Source organism: Euprymna scolopes, chromosome 26, assembly GCF_053919585.1.
Source record: "Euprymna scolopes isolate OS-2025 chromosome 26, ASM5391958v1, whole genome shotgun sequence".
Lineage (NCBI taxonomy): Eukaryota > Metazoa > Mollusca > Cephalopoda > Sepiida > Sepiolidae > Euprymna > Euprymna scolopes.
Genome location: NC_136507.1, coordinates 30,253,437 through 30,265,697, shown reverse-complemented (window position 1 = coordinate 30,265,697; position 12,261 = coordinate 30,253,437). Strand labels below are relative to the sequence as shown.

At 35.8% G+C, this 12,261-nt stretch overlaps 1 protein-coding gene across 2 annotated transcripts in view; it reads right to left on the bottom strand.

Moving 5' to 3' along the window:
* LOC145247958 (coiled-coil domain-containing protein 180-like) overlaps positions 1–12,261 on the bottom strand; it is a 314,311-nt gene that overhangs the window by 246,584 nt on the left and 55,466 nt on the right. For both annotated transcript variants that reach the window (XM_080109604.1, XM_080109605.1), the window contains one exon: positions 2,291–2,370. In XM_080109604.1, coding sequence (XP_079965730.1) covers positions 2,291–2,370 — 80 coding nt within the window. The remainder of the gene's footprint in view (positions 1–2,290; positions 2,371–12,261) is intronic.

Here is a 12,261-nt window from a genome sequence, read left to right as displayed (position 1 = left end):
GATGTAAATACTTAAAGTTTATGCATAAATCTATACTTTCGTATATTAATTTTATGTGAGTTGGTTGGTTGGTTATTTTTATTTTACGGCATATCAACCCTTTTTAGGTTATTTAATGCCGAATCCAAAGATTTTGAAGAAAAATTTTTTTTAATAGAATATATTTGTTGTTTTCACGTCGGTTTCTATTTAACCCATAGTTGGGACCCTAACAGGTACTACCACTCCGGGTCAGAGTGGACCTGGGAGCAATGGTAATTAAAGGGTGGCTCCACAATCCCCAAAGCCCACAAGCTGGGGCCTCACCACTGGATATAGTTTAAGGTCATATCCAGGACCCCCATTGCGGGACTTTTACCCTCTGCAGGGGGGCAGTCGGCGTATTCTAATGCCTCACCGACAGGGCCATTTATGTGAGTAAATTAAGTAGTTATACATATATATATATATATATATTTCGTTTATTGAATTGTTTTATGATATATATTTTTTTTTTTATTAAATTGTTGGGTGAAAGTACAGAATAGTTAACAAAGCCGTTCCACCTCCCCATGTCAAAAATGTTTTTCTAGTTAATAACGCTACTATTTCAGCACGGTCTATAAACTGCATAAGTACCTTTTTTTTTCATTGAAATTACCATGTAATGACTTTTCGATTATAATTATGCCTTTTTCTTTAATTTTTATTCTAGAGTTTAAACATTGACAAACAATTTTGATAAATAAATAAATTAAAATCGTTGGGCACCTTCTTAAAAATTGGCCAGCATTTTCACGAAAAAAAAAAAGCGTTCTTAGATAGGTTTTGTGTCAGAATGGCTTCAATAAGTATCGAAAATCAATAATGGAAATAATTCAATGAAAGAATCAACGTTTTTGATTAGCTTGGTAACATCACGTACAGATATTTGTATGCGGCGTAGCCTCTTTTCAGACACAGGAGGAAATATAGGAGGTTGGCAGCTCTGATCACATAGGATAGAATTAGCTGCAAAATTTTTGGCAAAGAGTTTGGCTTTGTCCAATGCTGACGAGATTACCTCAGGTCCATTGATGATGGTTGGGATAGAGAATACACTTCTATTCAGGACCCTGTTTGTTATTTGCCAAAATTGGTGGGAACCAAGCCGCTGCTCAGCTTGACAGACTGGGCATACAACTATCTTGCGTTCTTTATTAATCTTTTACATTGGTTGCTGGTAGTCCTAAAGGCGGCTTTAGTCTCAGTACATCTATTATGTTGGAAGCAATGGAAAAAGTGATTTCTGTGTGCAATAGCAGCAGCACATTCTGGAGAGAACAGCTGGCTGTTAGGTTTTTGCTGGAATTTTTTTTTTAGGGTATGAAGCGGTCTATACCTACAATTAACCATTCCATCAGGTCTGATACTTTAGAGGACATGTTCTTTTTAAATATGAAATGCAGAGGTAGATTTGATATAAATGTACGGAAGCTATCCCAGTCAGCCATAGAGTATCGATATACTGTATGATGGAGAGATACGTCTGAGGGCTTATTACATTTTTTTTTTTTATCTTAACTAAGACAACCGAGTGGTAGGAAGATCTCAATGAGGACAGAATGGAAGATGAACATAGCTCAGGGCAAGTTGTGAGAAAAAGGTCTTTTCTCTACCCTGCAACCTCTCTCCCACAGAAGAGACGTTGCGAGCCTATCCTTGTTTTATCGTTATTTCCATGGCAGGTGCTCGTCTGAGCTCCAATCTCTGGTCCCCCCCTCACCAATCTTTCACGAAAAACACCCGTCTAGCTGAATCCACTGTGAAAAATTTCCCCCACTTTTTATCTGTGCCTAAACCAAAACGTGGATTCCATGAACAAAGCTTCTTTCTTAGAACTGCACGCCTGTGGAACTCTGTTCCGTCTGCCTGCTTCCTACCTGACTACAACTTGGATGTCTTCAAGTCCAACGTTAACAAATTCCTAATGAACCGCCCCCTTAAGTAAACACTTCATCAAATCTCCACTAACATAATGTACTTGCAATAACCCTTATCCCTGAGTGGCTTCCGGGCCTTGATAAGTGGTGATCACTGTATAAAAAAAAAAAAAAAGGTCTCGGAAACTTAGCCAAAGGATGAGCAAGCAGATGTGAGCAAGCTATTATGGTGACGATAGAGGGCAAATATAAATGCAGAGGTGTGAGCAAGTGCCTCACCACTGGATATAGTTTAAGGTCATATCCAGGACCAAGAATAATAATAATAATAATAATAATAATAATAATAAGAAGAAGAAGAAGAAGAAGAAGAACAAGGCAATACTTACACATTCCTCTTGAGACAGTCTCCGTCTTTTCAATCCACTGATCAATAAGTGTCGATGACCATTTTGGTGGATATATCTCTCTAGAAATATAACAAAAGAAATAAGTTTTGTTTGTTTTTTTTTTGTTTTTTTTTTACGTTTCTGAATTTTTGAGATGAGGATTAATTATTTGTATTATTTGTATTCTTTGGACTACTGCTCTCATTTTAAGTGCAATTTTTTACAACGTTTCAATCGATGTAAGCGCAAGGGCTTGTGGCACAGTGATGGTTAGAGAACTTGGAAAAAATCAATTGTAAAAGTGATATTCTCCTGAAGGTTCAATTCTCAGTGTGGATGACCAAAAAATACTATTGCGAACTGGTTGGGGACCTCTATCCAGTCATGGCTGATGGAACAAGAACATGCTACCCAGGTGAAGTAAATATTCACAAGTTCAACATGATACATTGTTACATCGAAACGCTGTGAAAATAACACCCAAGATGAGAACAGTAGTCCGAAGAATCTACATAATACGAGTTGTGTTTCTTTAAATTTTTTTTTAACATAATTGATTAACCACAGTCAAGGGAGACCTGAAGCCTCCTCTTTGGGTTTTTTTTATCTGTACACAGAGCAAGGTGAGTACCACTCCTTTTCCAGGTGCAAACACTATTTGATAGTGGTAATCAATTTGAACAATAGAAAGTGATTGGATTATATATATATATATATATATATATATATATATATATATATATATATATATATTCCCTCCTCCCTATTTTTTTCTTTACTTCTCACATTCCATGAGCAACATTTCTGAAAAAGGAGGAGGAATTGCTGTTTTCTAGATCAGCTGTTGTTTTGAGCAGGTGGTATGAGAAGATTTTAAATCCTCTCATAATATTTTTCATAATTTTGTTGCCAGGCTATTTATCGCATTATCTTCCTTTTCTCTAGTGCATTTTTAGCCTTGATAGATAGTAACTGATTAAAAAAAAACAAAAAAAAAAACAGAAAAACAAGTGAAACATGCATGGTCCTCCGTGAGTGCACAGTGAATGAGGCATAAAAAATTACTAAGTTCACCCCCCCCCCCTCCATTTAGCTCAAAAAGTCTCCAGGGGACGTCAAATCCTGATGAAAATGAACAAACGGTGCAGTTTTAGGCCTTAATATATGTAAATTTAAGTTCTACACTATGCAAAAAAAAAAAAAAAAAAATGATTAAGTCCATTATTTGCCTCCCCCACCCTCATTTAGCCCCAAAAGTCCCCAAGGCCTTAACATATTTAAATTTGAAGCTCTTTTTTTTTACACAAATATATTTCTTTCAACAATTTTTACTAAACTAGCTGGGTGACCGGCAAGAACGCGTCTTGCTACAATCATTGTAAATAATTCCTGTGTACCAAAAACTAAATAAAACTTCCATGTGCAAAGTTTCTTTCCAAGAACTACTTGTCTGCGGAACACAATACCAACGGGCTGCTTCCTAGCTAACTACAACAGTGTTATTTTCAAGTTCAATGTTAACAAATTCTCATTGCGCTGTCCTCTCGAATATTCAAAATACAATTGCGAATTACTTAAGACTTCTATCCAGACATGTCTGACGGGATGAGAGTATGCCTTTTCAAGGGTTTTAAATTTCTGTTTATCCTCTTTTCTTCTTTTAGTTCTCGCATTCCATGAGCAACCTTTCTGGCAAAGAGGGAAGAATTGCTCGTTTTGAGCAGATGGTATGTGGAGATTTCCAATCCTCTCACAGTATTCATCATAATTGCATTGCCAGATTATCCATCTCATTCACCTTCTTTCCTCGAGTGCATTTTATCCCTGATAAATGGTGACTGATTAGTACAAAGACAACAGGAAAAAAAAAAAACTGGTACTCATTTATTGACCATTAAAGGGTTAAATTCTGAAGGATATTATGCATGTACGAATATGAAACTGAGGACTGAAAAAAAAAAATGAACATTTAAGGTTAGTGCACTAATTTAAAATAATTTTGCTTCAAAACTTACAAGTTATGTGTTATCGATGAAACCTTATTAGGTAGCTTGTGCATAGCATATAATGATAGAACTAATAAAAAAGCCTTTTAATTATAAATGAACGGATGGTTTGCAAGAAAATTATCTCCAAGTGGAGGTAATTTTCTTGCATTTTTTGTTTATTTTAGTATTGACGAGTGCCCATATGGAAGTAAAGCTAGAAGCCCATATACAGTGAGCCATATATATATATATATATATATATATATATATATATATATATATATATATATATAAAATAAGATACGCATCTAGTACGCTTGAAAGCCAAATCATAATGTAATATTAGGAACATAAACAAATATTCATCCTTGATTATATATATATATATATATATATATATATATATATATATATATATATATACTAGCAGGGGTGCCCGGCGTTGCTCGGGTGTTTGGAGGTGTATGCTGTGCAAAAAAAGCAAAAAAACAAAAAAAATGGTTAATTTTTTAAAACTTTGACCCCTATTATGACCCCTTAAAATTTATTGTTTCGGGCTCAAATCACTTTATTAAGTTAGATCCATGTTCAAGGAACCTAAATCTAAAATTTCAAGTGTCTAGACCCAAAATTGTCGGAGGAGTTTGGTAGAGTTCTTAAAGGTCAAATCGTTGAAATTTGACCCCTTAACAGCCAAATTTCTGGCTGACACCCGTCACATCGATTTTCCCAAATCTCAGTACCCGGTATTTCAAATTTCGAGTCTATAGACTAAAAATTGACAGAGTTATTGCGTAGGGAAATGTACACAGACAGACAGACACACAGACAGACAGACAGACAGACAGAAAGACAGGTTCACTTTTATAGATATAATATATATATATATATATATATACTGTTTTAACAAAAACCAAGACTTCAAGAAATGGGTTAATAGTAACAAAAGTCTATTTCGTTGTTAGTTACAATTGTTTCAGGACCATTTCGACAAATTCAAACAATATGTCGTTTGAAAATTTTCACAAGAACAGCATTTTCAAACGACATATTGTTTGAATTTGTCGGAATGGTCTTGAAACAACAGTAACTAACAATTAAATACACTTTTTGTTGCTATCAACCCATTTCTTGAAGTCTTGGTTTTTGTCTATATAGTATATGAATGCTCAATTATGAAATATGATAATTTTGTAGCTTACTTTTTAAGCCATCTCTCCTTTTTGGCTTAAATTTATTGGTATATGAATAATTACTGAATTATATTAACCCAGTATAATTTGGAATACTACAAATTTGTTATATGTATGTATATATATATATATATATATATATATATATATATATATATATAACAAACGGCTATCTGTCAGTTGGTCTATCTGCCTGCCTGTCTCTCTTGTCTATCTACATATTTTCAAACTCTATCTCCTCCGAAACTAAAAGTCGCAGAGTGGTGCTAGAGACCTCAAATGATTGGATTTTTTACAGGCCGTTCTTTTATGGGTCTTTAGCCGGATAAAATTGTTTTTACATTATCAAAAATGGGTTGAAATTGAAAAAACTCGTTAAACATTTTGTACATTCGTCTTAGTTTATTTTTAATATTTAATCAATTTATATGCGTGTCATGTTGGCACAGTGGTAACGTCACCAGCTTTGAATGCTACAGTTTCGGTTTCGGTTCTAGCTGATGGCACCTAAATACTTTTTTTTTTTTACTTTTGAAATCACGACTCTTAAATAATAATATATATGAAATATGGACAAATTAAAATATATTTAAGTGCATTTTACGACCGGGCAAAGCCGCCCCTCCTCCCTCACTAGTATATATATATATATATATATATATATATATATATATATATATATATATATATATATATTAATGGTTTGCAAAAAATTAATGATGACGATGATGATGATGATGACGATGATGATGACAATGATGACGATGACGATGATGATGATGACGATGACGACGACAATGACGATGATGATGATGATGATGATTTCATTTTATTTTTTGTAGTTTCCCCCCTTTTACACTCGTTTTTCAATTTCATGAGAGACTTCTATTTTTTTCTATTTTTTCCCTGTTCTGCTTTCTGATGTGCTTAGAATAATTTGTAAACACAGAAAGAATTTGAATACTGGACAGGTGAGACAGAAATATTTTTATTGTGCTTCAAGAATACCTGACTGCATTCGCTTCACAGGCTCGTGTCAATTTAACGATTTCCGCTTCAAAAGATTTCCCATTTTCTGTAAAGATTTGTTTACTGAGAGTAATTAAAATAATCAACCCAATTTGTCAGAATGTAATATGGCCACGTCATCATAATATACTAGCAGGACACGCACGTACACACACGACTGCACACACAAACACACACACAAATACACAAACACACAAACGCAGGTACACACACAAACACTCACGAACGCACAGACACACACAAACACACACAAATACATACAGACAAACCACACAAACCACACAAATACACAAACACATGCAAGCATACACACAAACGCACAAACAAACACACAAACACGAACACTCACGAACACACAAACACACACACAAACACACAAATGCACAAGCACTCACAAATGCACAAGCACACACACAAACACACACAAATACATACAGACAAACCACACAAACACACACAAATACATACAGACAAACCACACAAATACACAAACACACACAAATACATAAACACATACACAAACGCATCCACAAACACATAAACACACACAAATACACAAACACACACACACACAAACACACACAAATACATACAGACAAACCACACAAACAACACAAATACACAAACACACACACAAATACACAAACACAAACGCACAAACACACAAACGCACATTCACAAACACACACAAACACTCACAAATGCATAAACACACAAATGCACAAACACAAAAAAAACACAAATACATACAGACAAACCATGCAAATACACAAACACACACACAAATACACAAACACACACACAAACACACACAAACAAATGCACAAACACTCACAAACGCACAAACACACACACAAACAAATGCACAAACACTCACAAACGCACAAACACACACAAATGCACAAGCACCCACAAATGCACCAACACACATACAAATACACACACACAAAGAAACGCACAAACACTCACGAACGCACAAACACACACAAACACACAAATCCACAAGCACTCACAAACGCACAAACAGACACACAAACACACACAAACACAAATGCACACAAACACACAAATGCACAAGCACTCACAAACGCACAAACACACATAAATGCATACATGCACACAAGCAGACACACAAACACACACAAACACAAATGCACAAGCACTCACAAACGCATAAACACACACAAACGCACACACGCACACAAAGGCACAAACACACACACACACAAATACATACAGACAAACCATTTTAATTTATATTCAGTTTTATGATGATGATGATGATGATGATGATTTAATTTTATTTTTTTTGTAGTTTCCCCCTTTTACACTCGTTTTAAATTTCATTTTATTTTTTTCCCCCGAACACACACAAACACACATACGAATCCATGTAAGTGAGTAAAAGCAAAAGTAGTTCAGGGAGACATCTTCTGCAGAAGAACCAAAGTCTGCGTACATTAAAAAAGAAATTATAATTTATTTGCATTTGCGATAAACAAAAAATTGTAAAAACAAGTGAAGCATGCATGGTTCCCCGTGAGTGCACAGTGAACGAGGTATAAGAAAAATGATTAAGTTCAGCATTTACCCCCCCTCCATTTAGCTCCAAAACTTCCCAGGGAACATCAAATCCTAGTGAAAATAAACAAACGGTGCAGTTTTAGGCTTTAACATATGTAAATTTGAATTCTGCGCCATGCAAAAACAGAAATGTCTAAGGCCATCATTCCCCCCCCCCCCTTTGTGCAAAATATTTTAAAAATTCAAGGCGTAGTTATTGAGAAAGGTGCAAACAGACGAACGGACGAGGGTGAATTTACAGGCCATCCTCCTTTTGTTGGGGGACTAAAAATGAAAATAAAGTTATAAATTGTTTTTAATACACATGGACTTTATGAACTCATTATATATATACATATATATATATATATATATATATATATATATATATATATATATATATATATATCAGAATAATGAGATGAATTAGATCACAGATTAATGAATCTTGTGGTTTCAAATCTTACAAAATATTTTTGGGAGGTAATTTTTTTTTTTTTTTTACATAGGCGTCACCACTTATCAAGGCCGATAGGCCACTCAAGTATAAGGGTTAAAGAGTGTAGAGTAGTCAAAAGGACAATATAGTAATCGATAGTAATGGAAGTTCGGTAAATTTGTTAACTTAAGTGGAACAGCTCATCAGAAACTTGTTCACGTTAGACTTGAAGACAACCATATTATAGACAGCTGGAAAGCAGGAAAACGGAAGACAATTCCGCAGGCGTGCAGTTCTTAGAAAGAAGCTTGGATCATGGAATCTATGTTTAGGTTTAGGCACAGATAAAGAGTGGGGAAAATTATTGATAATGTTTTCAGCTAGTCTAGTGTTTCTTGTGAAAGTTTGGCGAGGGAGGACCATAGATTGAAGCTCAGTCGAACACTTTCCATGAAAATAACGATAAATAACAAACTCGCAACATCTCTTCTGTGAGATAGAGGTTGCAGCGAAGAGAAAAGGACATCTCCCACCAGGCCTAGAAGTCTATTTTGAACCCTATCAAGGCAGGACAAGTCTTTTCTAGCAGCTCCTGCCCATATGTGGCAACAGTATTCCATCCTTGGACGTATCTGGCTCTTATATAGATAGAGAATTGCATCAGCAGTGAGATATCTACTGGATCGATAGAAGGATCCGACCATTTTTCCAGCGGCATTGGCAACAGATTTGATGTACGATCAGGAGTAAAGGTCAAGCCCAGAAGCCTGTCAAAACTTGAGGCCTCCCCAAGACGAGAGCCATTCATTTTAATTGATGCCAGATGGGGATCAGAACGTTGATAATGTAAAGATAAAAGCCTGGTTTTAGATGCATTAAAAGTAACCAGCCACTCCTTTCCCCATTGTACAACGTGATCAAGATCAGAGGAGAGAGAATCGGAGAGAACTTGGTCGTTTACTGTCTTAGATGTGCTGCCATAGATGGTAGTGTCGTCAGTTTTTGGGTCAATTACAGGGTTTTTTACATGGCGATAGTTAATTCACATTCTGCTATCAACCAATCAGAAACCAGAATTGCTCCATAAAAATTAAGCCTTTTTAGCAAGCTTGCACTTATTTTTTTGTGTCAACATGGGAAGGATCTTTGGTTCTATGGCTGCAAAATTATAAAGTCCGAAACCTGTACAGAACATTTGTCCACTAAGAATTTGTCATCTCCAGGACTCTTCTGAAACTAAACATGGCTTACAACTCAAGCGGTTATGGACTCAGTGGGAGATTTTACTTTGATAGATCATGATAGATCGTGTTTTGACAAGCTTCTGGGTTTGACCTTTACTCCTGATCTGAAATGGAATACGTACATCAAGTCTGTTGCCAAGGTCGCTGGAAAGATGGTGGGATCCTTCTACTGCTCCAGAAGATATCTCACTACTGATGCAATTCTCTATCTATATAAAAGCCAAGTACGTCCAAGGATGGAATACTGTTGCCATATCTGGGAAGGAGCTGCAAAAAACAGCATATCCTGCCTTGACAGAGTACAAAATAGACTTTGTGGCTTAGTGGGGGATGCCCTTTTCTCTACCCTGCAACCTCTCTCCCACAGAAGAGACGTTGCGAGCCTATCCTTGTTTTATCATTATTTCCATGGCAGGTGCTCGTCTGAACTCCAATCTCTGGTCCCCCCTCACCAATCTTTCACTAAAAACACCCGTCTAGCTGAATCCACTGTGAAAAATTTCCCCCACTCTATATCTGTGCCTAAATCAAAACGCGGATTCCATGAACAAAGCTTCTTTCTTAGAACTGCATGCCTGTGGAACTCTGTTCCGTCTGCCTGCTTCCCACTGGACTACAACTTGGATGTCTTCAAGTCCAACGTTAACAAATTCCTAATGAACCGCCCCCTTAAGTAAACACTTCATCAAATCTCCACACTAACGTAATGTACTTGCAATAACCCTTATCCCTGAGTGGCTTCCGGGCCTTGATAAGCGGTGATCACTGTGTAAAAAAAAAAAAAAGGATCAAAATTCGAATTGTGGCAAGTGAAAGTAACACAAAGTAATTCACGCACAACTTGAAAACAGAAACGACTTTATTGAAAAGAATGCAATTGTCTTTGCGGAATTAATACAGTGTTTAGAAGTCTTGGATGATGGCTACAAGGCATGGAACGTATCAAGAAAGCATTATTTATCAAAAGGAAACCCAAAATTATTTCTTTATTTACTAAACTGACATTTCTGAAACGTACGGAAGCCGAGACGATTACTGATTATAAGAGCCAAAACAACAGCAAATTCATTAAAAATATCTGGCGAAGTTATTAGCGACAGTCTGTTAATCTCCATGGTTCTTAAAGGGTTGTCAAGTGGCTTTAAGCCGTTTACAACCGTGATAACTCAGAAAGAAAAATCCATGACTTTTAGTCAATTCAAGGTTGCACTTAGGAGTTATGAGGAAACTGAGATCACAGAAAAAAAAACGAATCTTCAAATATCATGAAATTTAGAATTGGCCACTTAAAAACTCAAAAATTTAATTATAGCTTTACGTCGAATAAAAACCGCAACTTTGCCAAAAACAATTTTTCTCCTGAGAAAAGTACGAAAATTATTTGTTATAATTGTGGGCTATCTAATCACAAGAGTTTCCAATGTAGATACAAGAATTTCAAAGGAGACTCCATTAAAAATGTGAAGAGCTCCGTTAGCGAACACAGATTTTTATTTTCATGTACTTTGACACTTCAACAAACAGTAACAATTTTCTTGTTAATTGTGGTGCAACGGCACATGTAATTATGAAGGAATCTGATGCTATCAATTTTGATCCGAATTTTAACCCTCAGAGTCACTTTGTAGAGCTGGCCAATAGCAGTCGAGTAAACGATTTCGTTTTGAAGAGAGGCGATGCTAAAATCTCGCTAAGGAACAATAAAGGTGAACTTTGTTTCTGTATTCTGGAAAACGCTTTTCTAATCCCAAAATTTAAACAAAATATATTTTCTGAACAAGCTGCCATTAAACAAGGTGCAAATATAAACTTTACCCTCAATAAATCAAAACTGGTGTATCCGAATGAAACTGCATTTGATATTAAAGAAAATGAAAGACTATATTATTTAAATAATGTAGTCCCATTAAAAACCGCCTGCCATGATTTGCAAACATGGCATAAAATTTTTGAGCACTGCAATATTCCAGATATCAAAAAGTTGCTGAATGTGGTTGATGGAACGTTTGTACACAGGGAAAAATGACAAAGTATCAAAACAAGATACCAGACAAGAAGGCCACGAAAATCCTATCACTGGTATGTTGTGACTTGAACGGACCAGTGGAACTGATGGTCAGAGAAAACTTCAGGTATGCATTAAATTTTGTAGACAATTGTTCCAGTTTAATAATGGTTTATTTCTTAAAGAATAAATCTAATACCTTGCTAGCAACTAAAAAATATTTAGCTGACATGCCCCCCCCCCCACGGTGCAATAAAGTGTATTCGTTCTGCCAATGGTACAGAAGTCACTAATTAGGACTTTGAACTTTTATTAATTAACCATCGTATCAAACATGAAAAATCGGCTCTTAATTCCCCTCACCAAAACGGAACTACAGAAAGATCATGGCGGCCATTTTTGAAATGGCAAGATGTCTACTCATTGAATCAAAACTCCCCCAAAACCTCTGGACGTATGCACTTATGGCTGCAACCAGTGCTTTAACAAAAGACTATCTAAAACCCCATA